Source organism: Mastacembelus armatus, chromosome 15 (assembly GCF_900324485.2).
Source record: "Mastacembelus armatus chromosome 15, fMasArm1.2, whole genome shotgun sequence".
Classification (NCBI taxonomy): Eukaryota; Metazoa; Chordata; class Actinopteri; order Synbranchiformes; family Mastacembelidae; genus Mastacembelus; species Mastacembelus armatus.
The window spans coordinates 10,064,102-10,083,463 of NC_046647.1; the positions used below are offsets into that span (position 1 = coordinate 10,064,102).

The 19,362-nt window shown below is 43.2% G+C and overlaps 1 protein-coding gene across 1 annotated transcript in view; it reads left to right on the top strand.

The window, feature by feature from the left end:
• The first annotated feature begins 252 nt into the window (after window positions 1–252).
• The window catches only part of unc5b (unc-5 netrin receptor B), a 44,812-nt gene continuing 25,702 nt past the window's right edge, over window positions 253–19,362 (top strand). Inside the window, exon 1 of the mRNA XM_026310180.1 lies at window positions 253–948. Coding sequence (XP_026165965.1) covers window positions 861–948 — 88 coding nt within the window. The 5' untranslated portion in view covers window positions 253–860. The remainder of the gene's footprint in view (window positions 949–19,362) is intronic.

Below are 19,362 nucleotides of genomic sequence, written 5' to 3' on the forward strand. Positions count from 1 at the left end.
TGACAAACTCAGCCTCACTTGTCTGCAGTAAGATTTTGATGCCTGCTGAATCCACAGACTGGGGCTGTGCGCTCTAGGGTCCGGGTTTTCTATCTCTCCCCTCCCATCTCTTTCCTCCTCGCTTTCTACTAGTTTACCTTCACTTGTTCAGCCTTCACTCTGAGAGGAGGAGGAGAGTGGTGTATGATTGGCCAGGCGGGGACTAGTAGTCCGGAGGCTGGCGTTGTGCTCCGCGCTGATCCCCGTGTTCTTGTTTACACCTTACGGACAGGGACGAGATAAGACGCGCAGGGGCCGAGAACAGACTCGGACTCGGGAGTCCAGTCTGCAGTGAATCTGACAACATCATCTCGTGGTTATTTATTTTGTACGGTCGCAAAACCAAGTTTCTCTTTACCGGGGGTCGCACTCTCTCTCGTCTAATTTAACCTCTTCACTGGAAGCAGCGATGCGTCAAACTTTTTGGTGACTTTTGTGGCACCTCTGTGCTTCTGGTTCCAGTTTAAGCCAGGAGCTGAAAATGAAATCTACCAGGAATAGTCCCGGCAAGTTGTTTCTTTATATCCACAGGGTGTGATACCTACGTACCTCTTCAAACTTTGATTACGGAAGGAAATTACACCCTTCCAGTCTCCGACACGCTGCGGCGATGGATGTGATTTGAGCCCTGCAGCGTGTTTGCGTCAATACTAAAGAGTTGAACTATTAACCAAAAACACCTAAAATCTGTTACTAAGTAGTATTTCAGTCTTTCCGGGGTAAAGACTTTGCTGGACAAGAGCGACTTGGTGTGTCAAAAGCAGCGCAGGCACCGCTGTGGGGACAACCCGGGACATTTCGCAACGGCCGAGCCGAAAAAGATGCTCTCTGTTCGGATGCAGCGTGACCAAGGTCTCGGTCTTGTGTTTCTTCTCCTGCTGCTCGGGGGATATGTCGTGTCTGCCACTGGTAAGTTTGTAATATAAACATCAGTTTAGTGAAATACTGTATGTATATGTGGCATGGCACAACAATTGCACACACACTGGTGCGCTCAGAAAGACGCTGAGCGCTTGTTTTATTGTTTATTTTGAAAATCTTAAGTGAAATATCGTAAAAAATATAAGGATGTAGTTTTTTTTTAAAAAAGTACTTAAAAACTCAGAGTTACATCAGACCCTAACTTTGGTTACATGGGATTTAAAAAAAAAAAAGAAGAAAAGATGCCTTGGATTATAGTATATTCATAACAATGCAGGGAGGTGTGGGGTGGCCTACTGACAAGCACTTCTTTACACACAGCAAAAGCTTCAACCTTACAGGAGACTCGAGTTGAGAGCTCTGTTTTCTACTTGGAGCGGAAAAATCAAACTCCCCCGGTGCGCAGGGAGTAATTAAGGTTTTGCTCCATGCCTTCTTGGCCTCTACAAAAAGAAAACGCAAAGCCTTGTGAGAAGTAAGGCAGAGTGAGACAGAACACTTAAAGTGCTTCGGGGGAAGATATTCTTTTCATTTTTATTTTTATTTTTTGATTCTCATCCAGCTAAAGTGTATCATTTTAGTACCAGTAGTTTTAAGGTTGGGTTTACACGTTGTGTCTGAAATACTGAACTCGCTGATCATAAACCATTTATGGCTTTTTAATTATTATTTCATTAGACATGGTATAAGAGTCTGAGCAGAACAGACTTTGATCAGGGAACTGCAGACTTTTATCGGTGACTTGCCCAGTGTTGAAGCCATCAAAGACTGCAGCCAGTTCTCATGGAGATGAAATGATTTGGCACACAGCACAGGTCACTGTTGGAAAGCTGATGGGCCAGGACCTGGACACCAAGGTGACACTGTCCATCTATAGTGTTAGATTAATAATTTCCCTCAGTGTAGCCTCTGCTAGTTGAGCCTGGACTGTTTCTCCCCTCCCCTTGCCAGATCAGATTGAAATTCAAGGCAGAAATCTTTTTGTTTTGTGGATTGTGAATTAAGCTTGGTTTACAGTAGGAAAAAAAAAGAACAATGTGGACAACAATGAGTGCAGAGTCTACACAGACTTTGGTAAAAGGCCCCTCTAAGAAATAAATCTGACCCTGTGGTGAAGAAGCCCAATTTTAGTTAATGACAACAGTAATCTTCAGGAGGACACACTGACTGTCTGTCCAGCTCTGTGCCCATTTCTTTGAATACCAATAAGAACCCCCACCGTACCTCCCAAGGTCCTTGTGTATTATTCCCCGAACAGGCGGAGCAGAAAAGCTGCTTACGTTTATTAAAATTGTGGACTGTTCTGAAATCCTTGCATGAGAAATGAGAAATGTTGATACCAGCAGTTGAGGATTGCAGAGAGGTCCTGTTAGAGGGAGCAGAGCTGGAAGGCGGGAGGACGCTGGGGGACGGTAGCTCGATGTGCCCCAGTAAAGTTTCTGTCTGGTAGAGAGAGGCAGAGATATATTTAGGGAATGCATGATGGAGCAGACAGATTGCATTTATCTTCTCTCCCATTGTGTGTGTACCTTTCCTCTGACACCACCCACCCCCCTCAGATCCCTCCAGTCTCAGTCTCTGCCTGTATCGTCGATGTGCTGAGCTCACACTTCTGCTGTGGTGCTTCTCTTTCTGTGTTGACATACACATTAATTACCCAGACTGCCAGGAACACTTGTCTGGAGTAACTACCCTGCTGTCCACTCCCTCTCTCTGCATGTGTCATTATTAATGACTACATCAGAATTAGAAAAGCGACATACGGCATACGCCTGTTTGTGCACTGTTTGTGAAACATTAGGATTAAATGCAGGCGACCAGGTGTCCAGTAAGCCCTGGTGAGGGGGGAAGGACCAGGAGAGCAGTGTGTGGACAGGGAGGTCAAGATACTATGAGAGTGAGGGTAATGAAGACACAGTCAGTAGTTCAGAGTTGGGGAGTGAAGCATGTCAGACACTCCCCTAAAGGCCTGGATGAACGCTTCTAATGTGTGTTGTTTCATTTGTGCTAAATATTCATTCATTTGTTGTTGACCAAATATTTGGTCAGTGGAGTTTTGCTGTTTGAATTGTATGAATTTGAGTATGAATTTTAGATGCATGGAAAGAAAGGAATGTGACAACAAAGCTAACCTCAAACACCAAAGTAGATTTGGCTTCAAAGACGCTCAGCAGATTGAGATGTCAGATTAGATTAAAGTGTCCCTGAAACACATAGTCATAACAAAAGTGCTGCCAGGCTGTTGCATCTGCAGAGATTTGGACAGGTGGTTGGGCGCCATGATAAATAAACAGACAGCACTCTTTGGGGCTAGTTCCTCGGGCGAGTCCTGCTGGCAGACCAGACCAGGACACATTCGGTCCCGGAGCAGTGCATTAGTTTTATGACCGTCAGGCGGCAGGGGATGGGATAGCTGGCCAGCCACTGCCCTCTCTCCTGTATTATTCATATGTGCAAAGTGGTCTTTGTTAATATTTAAAATGTGCTTATGATGCTCAAATTCTTTACATCAGAGACAGCAAAGGAGAAAGAAGTGGGAGGGAAACAGCAGCTCAGGTCTTATTGGCGTAACTGACCCGGGTGGCTACAGGGCATAGTGGAGGATTTTAGGGAACCAACAGGCATTTAGAGACGAGATAAAAAGAGTGGCAGTTCAAGCAAGTGTGTCAATTGCAGCTGGGGGCTGTTTCAGAGGATATATGTGAACTAAACAAGGAGAGAGGTTACGCAGGGTAATGCTATCCATCTGAAAGTGAAGAGGAAAAAACAGAAAGGGGAGATGGAAGAGAAATGAATCCGTGAGAGACACATTGAGATAGATTGATCTCGGGGCATGGCTTTTAAATATCCTTTATGAGAAAAGAGCGAAGAAGAAAACTCCATAGCAGTGGCATTCAAGCATCATTAAACCTCTGGCACAGGCCAGAGAATGAGGCGATGAGTGGGGGGAGAAATAGGTGGGAAAGAATGGAAGGAAGACAAGTGATGTGCAGCAGGACCAGGTTAAAGGTAGCAAAGCAGCACAAGAAACAGTGGTTAAGAGAGGAGGATATTGTCGAGCAGGGAGACGAAGGGTGGAAAGTGAAAAAGAGACACAAATCCACTAGGGAGATGTTTTTATTAAGGCTCTTATCGATGGAGAGAGCTCACAGTATTAAGAGTAGACATATTTAATGCTTTGCCAATACTGTGCATGTTAGACCGGACCATAAATCTGCAGCAAACAGCTGTAGGAGGGCAAAACAGCGAGGTAAATGGAGGAGGGAGGCTAGCACAAGAAAAGTGACTGGCAGGCTTGAGATGAATGTGGTTTTAAGCACAGGTCATTATTTTCTTCTGCAAAGAAAATATGTTCTCCAAGTATTTAGAATCATAATGATTGAATCCATATTGTCCAGCCTGCCAACTAATTCAAAGTGTGTATACACAATTATTATCAAGTGAAGCTATTTAAATATTTTATGTAATGCGTTCGTGGGGTCGGGTGAAAGTACCTTGTTTATGTTACACCAGGTAGCCTCTTCTACCTGTGAACCTCCATATAAAACAGGGATAAAATGTAAGAATGTTGTAAATTAATTAATTGTTATTAAAGTTATTGATGATGGGAGTTTAAAAATGTTTCTAACCCAAACTGTTTGTCTCAGGGTCAAATCATTTTTTAATAGTATTCACAAAATCAGTTTTTTTTTTCAGTCCATGATGTAGCAAGGACATGCTTCTAAATAAAGCAAAAGAGTGTGGCACATGTCTTCAAAAAGTCGAGGCTGCAGTGAGAGAGGGGGATGGATGGATGAACCCAGGGGTGGAGGAGAGAGAGTTTCGGTGGCAGATGGGAGCTGAAGTTGCTGCGGGGCAGGCAGAACGGGGTACCCCCTGCCCCTCCATCCTGCCCTGTGGGGGGGCAGATGGGTGGGGCAGACAGGGAAACAGGAAGAAAACCTCTGTGGGGTTCCATTGTGCTGCAGATGAATAGGAGACTCCACAGAGCTTTTTCTGCCCCTTTGTGTGGGGTAAAGGGGGGGCGGTGCCAGAACACACACACACTCATTCACAACTTCAACAGGGGCTATACTTGCATGAGAATTTGTGTGTGTGTGTATGTGTGTGTGTGCATGCTTTTTAGAGGTGTTACTGTTGCATAATCAGTACATGCACAGGAATATGCTATACCAGCCTGCTTTAGCTAAAAAAAAAAAACTGACTCTGTATGATTGATATGCTAGGACATGTTCACTGACATCTGACATGAAAAAGACAGCACACACCCAACACACACGCATACACACATGCACACATATGCAAGATGGAGCCACATCCCCTGATAAAGAGGTTGCATTTATATGTATAATGGTTGAGGACCTGCTGGGTCACTTGGGAGGGAGTGACTGAGTGAGTGCAGGAATTTTCATTTAAGATCTCAGCAGCACTCTGAGCATCGTGACCAATGGGATAAGGATTCACTACAGGGGGTCTCACCAAATCTCGACTAACCCCCTTGCTCTAAACAGACACATGCACAAACATATACACACACTTGGTAAAAGTTACACAGAGGTCCACAGATCAGTAACAGCGTCAGCACTTGATTGGCTGTGCTGTGGTCCAGCGCTCTGTGTGTGTCCACATTTAAAAATGATCGTTTTTCAGGCCGTGTAGATTCCCCTCATCATCTTAGCTGAGGGTTTTTGTCTTCAAAAGGCACTAGAGCCAAGTCTAGTCAGAGCTTAGACCACAACCAATCTCTTGATGCTTGCCTTTGTGTCTGTCTGTATCGGAGCGTGTCATGTGGGCTTGGCTAACTGGAGGAAAATTTAGCTTAAAGTGTGTTAATAATAAACTTTCCATCATGGGAGGAAATGTGCTGCAATCGAGAAAGTGATGGCAGTTAGTGTTATTCTGACTTCTTTTTATTGGCTTACAAAGCTGCAGTTCCCCACACCCACATTAATGAATTGACTTCGCTGTTCTCTATTTCCCTTTCCTTCAAACTCTTGATATCTCATCAGCCGTATTTATAGCTTCATAGTCTCACATATAGCAACCTCTGTCATCCACATCTCACTCCATCATTTTTTTTTATCCAGCCAGCTCTCAGGCGGAGTTTGGGAATTGCTCTTCAGAAGGCACTGTGAAGAATCCCTTTTCTCTGAGTGTAACGCTTATTAGGGTCCCATCTGCCCTCAGGGTACTTATGGATGTGTGGGTGGGCGGGGGGAGGGGTGTTTGGGTTGTTGAGAGTAGGTAAAGGAGGGGAGCAATGGGAGCTTTGTCATGCCTGTGTGTAAGTGGATGTGGGTGCCACCGAAGGCTGGTGCGAGGTGGGAAGGGGCTCTTGACACTGCAGAGCACACACGGAGCAGCTGGTGTGTCTAAAGTAGGGGAATGACACACAGACCTCCCTGGAGAGACGGGTGTATTGAGCATACATGTGCATATCTCCAGCTGAGAGAAGGAACGGAAGTGATCCTGCGTCCTTCTGTCTGCATTGAACGCAGCTAGGCAACAGCAGGACTTTCAAACAGCCTCCCTTTTTCCTCCCTTGTGTTTTAAATCAAGGCGAATGATGCTTAATGAGTGTATTTGCAAGTGTGTATTAAGGGTGGGGGTAATGGATTTTATGTGATTGGCTGTATGTCAGCAATGTGCTGATGTGTTATTTAACGCAGTGACTGTCAGGGAGTTAAAGCACCATGTTGGTTTCTTAAGCTCATTGCCTGTCAGTGATGGTGAGTGATTGGAGATTGACAAGGGCATACCCTGCCCATTTCCTTCCTTTCTTTCCTTGCCTCCTACTTTCTTTGCCTTTCCTTTCATCAGTTTCAGCTTTAAAAATTGTGCTAGAGCAAAAGGTCTGCTATACAGTATTTATCTTCATGCTGAAAACTTATACAGACAAAAACAAACACACAACAGGGGCAAAAATCCCTGTCTCTGCTCAGAGACTCTTGGATCACAACCATGGCAAAGAGAAGAGTGAAAGAATGAGATCTGCCCTCATCCACCCTTTAATTCCTCCACCCGTCTTCAGCTCCAGGACTTAGTTCTTCTTATTTCTCCTCCAGAGGCTTTGACTGGGAGCCTCCAAACACATAGTAAAGATTTTGTTCTCGCCTTGGATGCAGGTTTTAATCAAGCGCTGACAGGCTGCTTTTGGCTCAGTTTGTGTGTTTGGTGTTGGTGTGTATGTGCGATGGGTGCACGCTGATGGGAAGCCAGCCGTATTACTTAGGTATTACTCCCTTTTCTGCATGGGTCACAGTGGGGTCACACTCAGTCTCAATCAGCACACAGCTCTTGTACACACCCCTTTCTCTCATTCTGGCAGCTGTTCTGATTGCACAGGAGGAAACCTGGTTTATCCTCCCGGTGCACTCACCATTCCAGGTGTGCATAGCTTAAGCTACAAAATACCACTGGACATCAGTCGCTCAAGAGTTAGGGATCGTTTTAAATGTGTGCCGTGTGTGAAGTAGTCTGACGAGGTCTGGTGTAATGTGGCAGATGTACATGCATGTAATTAAAGTTAGATTTAAGTGTGTGAGCTCAAATGTATCAGCGGGTGTGTGTTTCAAGCCTCTTACCTGCTGCTGACCAGATGGGTTCAACAGCCGACCTCACGCTCACCTCTCCCAGTCACTCCACTTAGATTAGCTGCTGATGAGTTGAACATCCCAAACCTGCACACACACATACACACACACAAATATAAAATCCCACGTACATCACTCATTCTTCACATAGGATATTTAGGATGGCAAAATGTGTGTGTGTGTGTGTGTGTGTAGCTGGTTGGACAGCACCCGTGGCCTGCTGTTTATGGGGATTATGAAAGCAGATGGACAGCCATGCTGACTGGTGAAGGTTCATTAACTCTGGGTGTCTCTGCTCTGACTCTGCCGTTGCTGTTGCTCAGCTTCATTTGCCTCCAATGTGTTTTTGTGTGTGTGTGTGTTTGTGAGGTGCAGTGGGTAGACAAGGCAACTCACACACGCAAATGAAAGCCACATAGATATTTATTGATCAAGACGTGAGTTTATGCCTGATTGGTTTACGTAGAAGCAGCGCAAATGCTACCACTTTTTTTGTTCTAGCGCTCCCTGACTTCATTGTGTTAATATGCCTCCAGATTAGTGTAATTTGTACTGAAGCATTCCTTGCATTGTTTTGTGTCAAAAGAAGCTTTTCTAATGTGGGGAAACATGTTTCATGTGATGATACCAGTGCTGGCTGAAGAGTTATGATTTAGCATGATGCATTATGTTCAGCAGAAGACCATTTCCAGGGCATTTCACTGCTCTGCCGGGGGAGACGAATAGGTATAGTTACAGTGGGTCATTAAACACTGAACGGTGTCTGTCTATAGCTTCAACCTTCACGCTGCAGCCAGCTTCTACCCTCCTCTTTCATGGCTTCATAAAAGAAACACGGATCACACAGGGACAGACAGACCTACCTGTGGAGAGCCAGACACACAGACGGATTGGCAGATTCCTGGGCAGATGGGTTGTTTGGAGCTCCTCCGAGGCCTCGGCACCATCAGACGCACAGACAAAGTAGTTAGTCACTGTCATGCAGGCTTGATGTGACCAGGATTAGGAAACACAGGGTTAGGGATAAAACCAGTAAGACTCTATAAACAAATGATTATTTTATTATCAGTTAATCTCTCGATAATTATTATCATTTTAGTCTATTAAATGTGGGGAGATAGTGAGAAATGCTCTATATGATTTTCCACAGCCCAAGGCCTTAAAATGTGTGTATTTGTTCAGTCATATATTTAATGCACTGTGATAAAAAAAGCACTGAGTTCTCATCTTTGAAAAGCTGGAACAGCAAATGTTTGCAATTCTTGCTTGAGAAATTATTTTAAGGAACACTTTTAGGCATTTTGGGAAAGCACTTATTTTGCTTCCTTGAGGGCCTTAGATAGATAATACTGTCTGCACTATAATTATTAAACTACTGCCAACAACCTGCTTAGCACCTTAGCTTAGCACAAAAAATAGCTCAGTACAAAACAACCTGTGAAAGTGTCATTTTAGCACAGGCTGAACAAACATGATACATAGCGTTAATTAGAGAATGTCAGAGAGTCAGTTTAGCTGTTTCCAGGCTTTGTGCTACGCTAAGTTAACTGACTAATGGCTGCTGACCAATAGGACAGTGGGACTGAGCTTGCCATTTAATTCTTGGCAAGAACCGGATCTGTCTGTATCTCAAAATGACGAACTGTTCCTTTAAATGATTAATCAATTATCAATAATGTTTTTTAGTCTAACTGATTAATCCCATGACACCGTTTGAAACAGAATGGCAGGACTCAATAGTGACAGTATAGTGTGTGTCCTTCATTTGCCTGCTGACTTCTGTCACGATGTTTGTCATGATGAGTGCTTTGCTGTTTCCAAACAACAGATGTTGCCAAACTATTAAAAACAACAAAAAGGAGTCCCAGACTGCCAACTCAACATAACCTCAGAAGCAAATACAGACCATTAACAGGTACTTTTCCAGTGTTTTGCCCCCTGTGCTGCTGAGAGTAAATAAAGCCTGTAATGGTAAAGTACAGGAGTTTTACGGTAGAACAGCAGCGGTCTGTAACTGCAGCTCTCCAGTCTTCGTGATGAGGTGAGGGTGTCATTTAGATAGATTTAGGCTCGGGGACTGTGAATGGTGAAAGGAAATAGAACAGTTATGTGTGCATGTCAGTGTCCACCCATGCCTCTCTCAGCACCAGTGTGTGTAGATAGATGTATGTGCATGCTCTGAGGAGTGTGTGTGCTGAGATGTCGTTGCTCATGGCATCCCTCTTCATGCTTTTGTGAACACAAGTTTGTGAGTGACAGTTATACAGTGTGTGGAGTGTGTAAATCTCCTTCCTGCTAAAGCTCTAAGCACTGGGCCTTACATTAGCAAAACAATTTACACATCTGTCCTGAGGCAAAGAACAGGCAACTCTGAGAATAATGAAAGACTCAGGCAAAGAAAGACTGTGTGTCTGTTTGTGTGTGTGTGTGTGTGTGTGTGTGTGTGTGTATGTGTGTGTGTGTGTGTGTCAGAAAGAGAGAGCAAAATCAGGAGAGATAGGAGAGGCTCTGTAAACAAGAGAGAGAGGTTTATTAAAACCCCACCACCACTCACCATCCCTTTGTCCTTCTATTCTCTGTGTCCCTCACCTCTTCTCTCCTTCTTTCAGTCAGAGGAGTGATTACATGCCTCTGTCTCTCTTGTCTTTCATCTCTCTCTGAAGAGGAGAGGAATGAAGGTCTTCTGTGGCGTGTAATTACACAGAGACATCCTGGATGAGGGCGTCTGTTTCCACAAACAAAAAAAAGCAACCCCCTCTCCCCCTAAATACCTCTTGATAGGGGGTGATCTAAAAAGAGACATTTAACTGCCTTTGATGCACCACAGGGCCCTTGTCTTTACCTGCCACTTATGGAGACCTAATAAGTACTATCACAAGTCTATTTATTTCATTAGAAGCACTGACACTAACATATGCGTGGCTGAGTTCCAACACCGTGAGAATGAAATACACAGCTTCCCCATTCATTTTTAGCACACAGTCATAATCGTGACACATTTACAGGCCGGTGTTCCAGTCTTACCCATGAGTCATATTGCTGAATGATTATGGAAGGGTGGATTTTTATGGGCTTACATTGGTATTGGCTCAACCTCTAATTGGCCCAAAGCACATTTGCATTCTGGGAAGGTAATAATGGGACTCTTTGGAGGCACTTTAAACAAGAAAGCCATTGCACTCTGACTTAATTCTGCTCACAGAAGTGCTGGTGCCTCCAGGTGGCTTTTTTACTGAGTGTGATATGGCCATTTTGCATGCAGGATCATACAGTGACCCAATGTTAGGAAATAGGTAACTTGTTAGTAATGCCGTAAGTTTCTTGTCATACATTTTTGCATGCTAATGTTTTATTGGTTCTTATTTCATATTTGCAACAGAAGTGAAATGAAAATAGAACTGCTAAAATGACAAGTTTGCACAAATAAACATAGATGTAGAGGTGTTGTATAAAAGCACAGATTTCTTTCACCCTCATCCTTTAAAAACATTTTCTGTGTTTGTATCTAAATGCGTTGTGCTGAAGGAAGCAAACAGCATACAGTGAGCTTTGACATTCTGCAAAGGTTGCTGAGGTCAAGCAGCTCTCTGTTTGAGAACTGGAGTCGGCCTGAATGTGTTTAATGCGTCTTTTTACGTGTATAAATCCGCCCCTATTCATTGAGACTTAACTGTTTCTCTGAACTCACTGGGAGATGAAGTGAGCGTCCTGGTGTAGCTCAAACAGACTCGGCATCAAACAATGGGCTGTGGTCTTCTATTGCACTAAGCTGAAGCTGCTGAATAGACTCTGAATAGACCTGGAGTGGTGCAGCCATGCAGCTGTTGGACAATAGTCTGCTCAGCAGAAAGGCAGTCGGTGACCTCAAGGTCTGTCCACACTGATCCCTGAACTTTTACCACACAGAGTCAGCACAAGGGAAACCACACCAGAGACCCCGCAGTAAACAGAGCAAATCAACCAAAATCAAAGTTTGAGGTGTAGAGATGGTTACGCTGTATGGCTGTATGGCTAGAAAATACTCTTCTTAATATGAAACAAGAACCAGCAGGTTGTGGAGCAGGGGGAAACAACTAACCTGGTTCTGTCAAACAAAGATTTTTTCTAATTGACGCATTATGCCTCTCTTATTTAATCCATACAGAACAGAAATGTAATAGGGGAAATTTTGTGGTATTACATAAAGGAGCTGCATTTTCTTGGCCAAGCATAATTATAGTGGTTTGTCATCACAGTGACAGATACCACCACCCAAAATGTCAAACTACTCCTTTAGTTTTTACTGAAACTGGACTTTTTAAATGTAGTTCTGCATGTATGTGCTACAGCCTTGCCCTGTACATCTAGACACACTGAAATCAGTGATGTCAAATTCCTTATTTTATATTTGGCCGTGCAATCAGAAAAGTAACTCTTATTCCCTCTCAAGTCCTGCCCTTTTCCCCCCATCTGTCTTACATACTCTGTATTTGCACCCAAAATGCATTAAGGTCTTAGGGTCTTAGTCTAAACTTGGTGGTGGTATTTTTGAAAATGGGAATCCCATTTGGAATTTAAATATTCTCAGCTAGGCTTCATGAATGAAAAGGTTAAGAGAGAGAATTACTCTTTGTTTGATTGGGCAGTTGGAAGTATTTGAACCTACGTTAATAATAGCAACTCAGTCAGACTTAGACCTACTCTTGTTTCCTAAAATAAACACCATAAAATCAAACCCAGTTTTACACAAATCAGCACCATCAGGAATAAAAACATCCACACACGGTTAATGTAGCTCCCCTTCCTGCATTTCATCACAGGCTGCATTTGTGTTTTTTCTGGGGATTATTCTGACCTAATCGCTTTAGAGCATAATTCAGATTAGATTTTGTGTTATTATTATTGCTGTGTCCATTCCCTACTGTCCTGCTGGGATTTCCTGACTGCCGTGGTGCTCCTGTGTTTGAAAAATTGATTAAAACTGCTGACCACTGCCCTAGATAGCACAGCCTCTGAAAGGTGAATGAAAAGAAATACAAGCAAACACAAATGATACAGTACTGCATTTTCCAAAAAAAAACAAAAACAAAAAAAAACATGCAGTCTCTAATGGAGTTGTGGAGGTATAGGCTCAACACAGTGGCAGCCAATATCGAAAACCCCCCTTGGATATATTTATCCTGCATCGATCCAACACTGGAACAGGAGAGCTTTTCTTCATGACTACTTAATAGTAAACTGAAAAACGTTTGCTTTGACCAACCAGTTACCAGGAGTTTGTGCCTAATTTCCAGCGGCCATGAATAACCCAGAATACTTACCTGAAGGTTAGATCAGCATGCATTCAGATAAAGTTGGAGCTCTGTCTGTACTTGAGCTGCCATGTTGGCTTGAAAGTTGTGATTTTCAGATGTGATGTCTTCATTTACAAGATAGCGTTCAAACACCATCTGCTTTTTACTTCTGTCTCTGAGCTCAGAAATCTGAACTGGAGAACCCTTGAATAAATTACAGTATATGCGTAAAAATCACAGTGAGTGCAGAAAATACAAATACATTCCCTGTCCTTCATTAGTACTGAGGGTCTAATATTCTGTCTTTTAGTCTCCAGTGTCTTGCCAAAATCCCAATATAAAAATGAAGCAAGAGTAAAAATAGCTTCAAATATCAATAATTGATGTCAATAGCTGAGACAGATGACAGTGAATAATTACACGTCTCCTCCTTTGCATTTGTTCCTTCTTACATGATTTGTTAGTGCTTTGTTTTCAGCCTCATTTGAGAAAAATACAAAAAGTTGAACCAATAAAGGAGAAAGGTGAATACATTTTTGCAACATCGCACACTTATATTCACAGACACAAAATATACACCAGGTCCCTCAGTCCCTGAAATACACGACCTGCACTTTGCATCCTTCCAATGCTCTCCGTTGCTTGCTTGTTTTTCTCAATTAAGATGAATTATAGAATTGCATTGGGGAGCAGGGACAAGGAGTGCTTATTGTGATGTTACCCTGAGGCACTCAGTCAATGAGTTGGAGAGGGAAACCGAGTGCTGTGGATATTTTGGTCTCTGTGCCTCACACCCATCAGATTCCTAATGGGCCACACAATATGCAGCTTTAGCCAAACATATGAGAGGATGTGCATGTGTGTAAGCAGGAGAGAGGGTGGAAAGAGGAGGTGAAGCTTGGGTTTATTGCTCATATGGAGATATAGGAGATAAGGGTAGTGAGACAGGGGAGGCATGCGGGCTGTGTTTGTGCCAGTTGTTGGGGAGTTGAAGATAGACTGAGCTGCAGTGTACATTTCATTACTCTGTTCTCCTCCAGAGGCCCAGCTCTGTGTCGCAGCTCCTTCTGTGGGCAGCAGAGCGCCAGATGATTAGATGAGCTGCACCTCAGTAAATGGATGCTATTGATCTCAACAACTTGTTATATGAAACACCTCAGAACATGATGAGTCTAAGACAAAGCGGCACAATGACTCTCACGCTGTCCAAAATTGCCTCTTCTGCTCAGCTAACTTTCTCTCTTTTTCATCTTCATACACCTTAAGTACACAGGTAGCTTCGCTTCATCCCATCCACTTTGCCTCCCTGTGTCTTTCTGTCCCTCTTTGCTTCTTTTTTATTTGTTCCACTGATTGCTTCCACTGTCTCACCAGCCATTAAAATGATTGGAGACTGTGTAATGTTTATTAATGTGCTTGTACTTTTAGAGTAGTTTCGCTGTGCATGCTGTAATATTTCATGGGGAGAAAACACAGCGGTAAGGCTCTGTGTCGGCTAATTAAATTTAGATCATGATCTGTTATTCTTCTACATACGCACGCAGAAGTGCTCGCACTGAGAGTTTGAGAGTTACAGAAAGGTGAACTCGTGGCACAGGCCGAAAGACCTTAGACAGGTATGTTCACAGGTATGAGGTGCAGGTTTTGCGAGTAGGTTTTACAACACACGGCAGTGAAGCCTGGGGTGTGACATAAAGAGGGCTGTGACATCTGACCTACAGATTTGCACTGGATAATTTTACTGTCATGTGTTGATGTTTTGGGGGCACTGGTGTGAGCTATGATAACAGAAACCTCACCATGAGTCCTGAATGTTATTAGCTGGATGCAGTAAGCTGTCAAGTTGATAAAGCCATTGTGTGGCACAAATTTTCCTTCATGCATATTTGCAGAGAAGCTGCACACACAGTGTCTCATTTCATTCACATCAATCATTTGCTTTTCAGTCCGCTGCTCGAGTGTTAACTATTCAAACGGCCCCGGTCTTATTGTGTTGCATATGATGTAGTTAATAATACTGCACAATAATACAAAATAGCGTTGTGTATCTCCCATGGTTTCTGAAATGTGGTCGACCACCCAAACACCAGTCACCTATGTGTTCTCCAGTGTGTCCTCTGCGCACAATCCAACACAACAGTAGCTGGTTCTTTGTTGTGGAAAATGGAAGTTGTGAAGTCAGTCATGCTGAATAGATTGTAAATTGTGGGAAAGATATAAACACCTTTATGTTTGCAGCCAGCCATTGTGCTTCACAAATGACCCAACTGACTGCAGCCATATGAGGGTCAAGCGGTTCTATTCTTACGGTTTCCAGCACAGAGTGGCTATTCAAGTGCTGCTCTATGGGCCGTCAGAATTAGGAAGGCTGAACGAAGACGCATCACAGGAGAGAAAATGAAAAGTTTCAAAGTGGTGCTGTCGCAACGCCTGCACACTCTGTTACTCTGTTATACTGAATTATATAAGATCATATAACTCTGTCTGTTTGAAGCTGCTAAAATCCATATTTTTGTATTAACAATGGCTCAACTGAGTGTGTGTGCTGTGAAAGGGGGTTGCTCGTAATGAAGAACCCACAGGGAATTATCACTTGGCTGCAGTTCTTCTCAGCTTTACAGACCATTTTCAGCTCATTGTTTTGGTTTTTTTGCCCACAACCCTAATGTTTTGGCAGGAAGACAAAGTCATAATACTGGGATGTCAATGTTTATGACTTCTTTCCTCTGCCCCAAATAAGCCAAAAAGAAAAATCGGTTAATGCAAGTTTAATGTGAGAATCTATTTAGTGAACCTTAAGTATATTCGTGTTGGTTCAGGTGATTTTTCTGTCTGACTGACAACAGTTGTCCTTAAAAGTTTTTTTAATTTACCAACTCATCTATTGTCTGGTTTTAAAATGGATAGGAACATAAGCACATTCATGCTTATGTATGTGAAACTGCAGAGAGCACACTATTTTGGCAGGAGTTTATGTTTTAACTCTGTTTCATTTTATTGTACTCAGTCTTTGAAGGTGCATTTTTGGGCGGCAGCAGTGCTTCAAGCTCAGAATACTGAAAGCGATTATACAAAGTAATTCTAAGTGAAGCACACTAATCCAGTCTACTAAAGGAGAGCTGGGCCTCTGTGTTATCTATATGAGTGTGTGTGTTTGTGTGCTTTTATATATGATCTATACAGATTCCATATATTACTCCTATATCCCACACAATAAAATCTAATCAGGTCATAGTCTCCCATATGCTGCGTTGCGTGTATGCTCTTCTTAATGCTGTTTGTGTGTGGATCTGTCTTACGGTTCCAACAACCAGTTGCAGTCCCTACCTGTCTCCCTGTTTCATCCATCAGACTACCAGCTGTTACACAGCAGCAGTGGCATATGATTTGCTTCCACCTTGTCAGATTTTAGACAAAGCAGCTACAGTAGTTAGATTCTCGGAGTGTACCGTTTTGTTTGTTACTTTCATCTAGTTCTGTCTTTCCAGGTCTCTGGGGTTGAGTTCATTTATCTAGTCTAAGCAGAGCCCTTTCTTCAGCTTTTCATCCTTAAGTAATCGATACTTGTCCTATGAATCCAGGTCATCTTGGCTCCTGTGGCTTCTCTGTCTCCCATTCTCTCCACTGCTCTGTCTTCAATCTCTGTCTCTCCCGCTCCCTCTTTCCCTCTCTTACTTGTGCTCTTTTTATTCTTCCCCTCTATTCCTGTTTCTCTTTTTTTATATTCTGTCTTCACATTCTGTCTCCTTCCTCCTGCTCTCCCCCTCCTGAAAAATTACTTCGCCCATCTGGACAGAGCCCTGCATGGTCGTTACACTATTAGTCCTCGTGAGACAGTGATTAAAAATAGATTAGAGTAGCGATTCAGAATTAGCCAAGACTTGTCTTCCCTCCTCGTACACTGAACTTTATTGGCTGATGTTAAAAATGGGGATAAGTTTAAAAGTGAAGAGTTAGCATCTCTTCCCTTATTTTCTCAGCTCAGAGTCAGTGTGTGTATATTTGCGTGTGTGTGTGTGTGCAGCAGAGAGTGTGTGTGTGTACCGCCTGCAGACCTCTTTGCTGGGTGCTGTCTCGTGTCGAGTGGTGTGTTTGAGAGGCTTGTCAAGGTAAAGCTCCTGTCAGCGCCTGGCCGGAGGGAGTGTACTGATGAAAGGCCTCTTCATCATCCTAATGGGATACACAAACCTCTTAACCAGCACTGCTGCCATGGCTTTGGCTGGGTGAAGCTGAAGAGAGAGACAGATAGAGAGAGAGAGAGAGAGAGAGAAGAGAAAATTAAGTAACTAGCTGGGCTGCAAACAACAAGGACCACACTGAAAGAGTACACAGGCGCACAGGTCAGAAAAATGCACAGTGTAAACAAACCAGTGCTGCTGGGCGTCAGTGCAGAGGAGGAGTCGCGACTCTGGGTGGTCTGGGTTTTGTCAAGGGTTCAGTGGGCCAGGGTCATTAGGATCTGGGACAGAGAGTTAATGCCCTGCTGTCCACTGGAGCCACGGCCATGTGCACCCTCTCTCCACTGGCACACACCCAGGCTAAGGTGACAAGGACCAAAAATATGTCAGATCATACTTTCAATATTGTCAATTAAATTCTAACTTCATCACGTAGGAAAAACACAACGCCTAACACCAGATTATAGTTCCACGTTTTACAGAGTAATTTTTAGTAGCAGGATGGAAAAACATCTGAGAAGATCCTCATGAGTTGGGTTCACAGTGTCAGAAGACTTTGCTGTGAAGACGCATGATCAGGGTGTGACTCAAAGCACAGGGAGTGACAGAAGGAGAAGTGAGGGAGAGGAGAAGAAGCCAGAGAGAGTTCGGGAAAGAGTCTCCCATCATTACTGTCACAGTGTCACACACGCTGGCCACTCAGTGTCACCATCACTCTGTGGTGGCCCCGGGTGTCTGGTGGGTGATGCTCCGCCTTTCCTTCTATCCTTTTTTCAGCTTATTCGTGCAAACACATACAAGTTTTTTCATCTCATTCACAGCCACCTACTTTATTTGTCTGTGCCAAGGGGATTTTGTCACACTCTCTTCCTCACTGGTCTCCATTAATGCCATTCCTGCCAATCTGGTCATACTGGCACAGCCCGAGGCTCTGGGATGTCCTCTTTTCCGTTCCAGCCCAGTACACATCCTCTCGCCAGTTCAAGGGCACGTTCCCGTCTCAGCAGCAAACAGCAGAGAAAAACTTTGACATCAGACAAGAACCGTAGCCTCATGAATGATTGATGCACAGGTGCTGACTCATCACACAGGGGAAAGAACAAATATTTTGACCTGAAACATAACAGGATTTACATTTGTACACTGGAGCAGAGACACACCGTACAGGTTGCAGATGACTTTGCAGTGATGTGACCGGACCCTTTCCACAACACACAATTATCAATTTTCACTGTTTCACAATCTGTTAGTGGCTGAGACTGCCAGATAAAGAAACATTGGCCTGGCCTGAAGTGATAGTCTGTGAGATGCTTGTGCTTTAGTTATTACTTTTATGTTTTGGTGCAGCACTGCGCTGAGATTTCCTGGCAGTCAAACAGTGTAGTGTGTTTTCCCTTCCTATCTTGAACTGCACATTTCCTTCTGAAGTTTGACTTCCTCTGGGTTTAGATTATTTTGCTTGCTGGAATGAAAAACACAAAAAAACACCACATTATTTAAAAAAAAAAACAAAATTAACTCTTGTTTTTGAAAATATAATAATGATAATGAATGTAAAATATATAACAAACATGATAGATCCATTTTTTTGTGTGTATTGAATTTAGATGGAAATGTCTTCTTTCTCTTTTTCTCCCTTGGCCTGATTTGAGCGAGTGTGTCTGAGTTGAGGCAGGCAGGGAGATTTATTTTGAGAGAATGATGAAGCGAGGTATAAAGGGAGTGAAGGAAAAAGATCAAAAGGATAAAACAGCCATTAGCTTCTGCCCAGGACTACTTTTGCTTACAAGACCCTCACATTCTGCAGGGCGAGGAGATTGAATCTCACCTCTATCTTCTGCCTCTTCATTTGTCCTCCCTTTGCTATCACCGCATCACCTCTCATCATCTATCTCCTCCAACATGGATTTTCTGCCTTTTAGTGTCCTAATCTTTTCTGTTCCTTGTCTGCCCCTCTGTCTCCACTTGTTAGCTGTTTATTTCTCTGGCCATTCTTGTATCTCCTTATTTAATATCTTGCAAAAATCTGAGTTGTTTTTGAGCGTTTTTGTTCAAAATCTCATCTCATCTCAGTTTTTTTTTTTTTTTAAATAATTCAACCATCAATGTCAAATTGTTGTTTTTGTCAATTTTCAAGTAAGTTTTACAAATATTTTCTGTCTTGTAGCTTGTCTTGGGAGCACTTTCAGCAGTCTAAGCTTTCATTAAATGGTACATTTCATAATTTTGGGCCCAATTTCCAAAGCTCACACGCCGTGTCTCCCTCTCTCTGTCACACACAGACACACACAGAGGCTAGCCTACAGCATGTTGCTTGTTGTGTTCTGCATATCCAGGGATTTCTCTGATGCAAGGGGA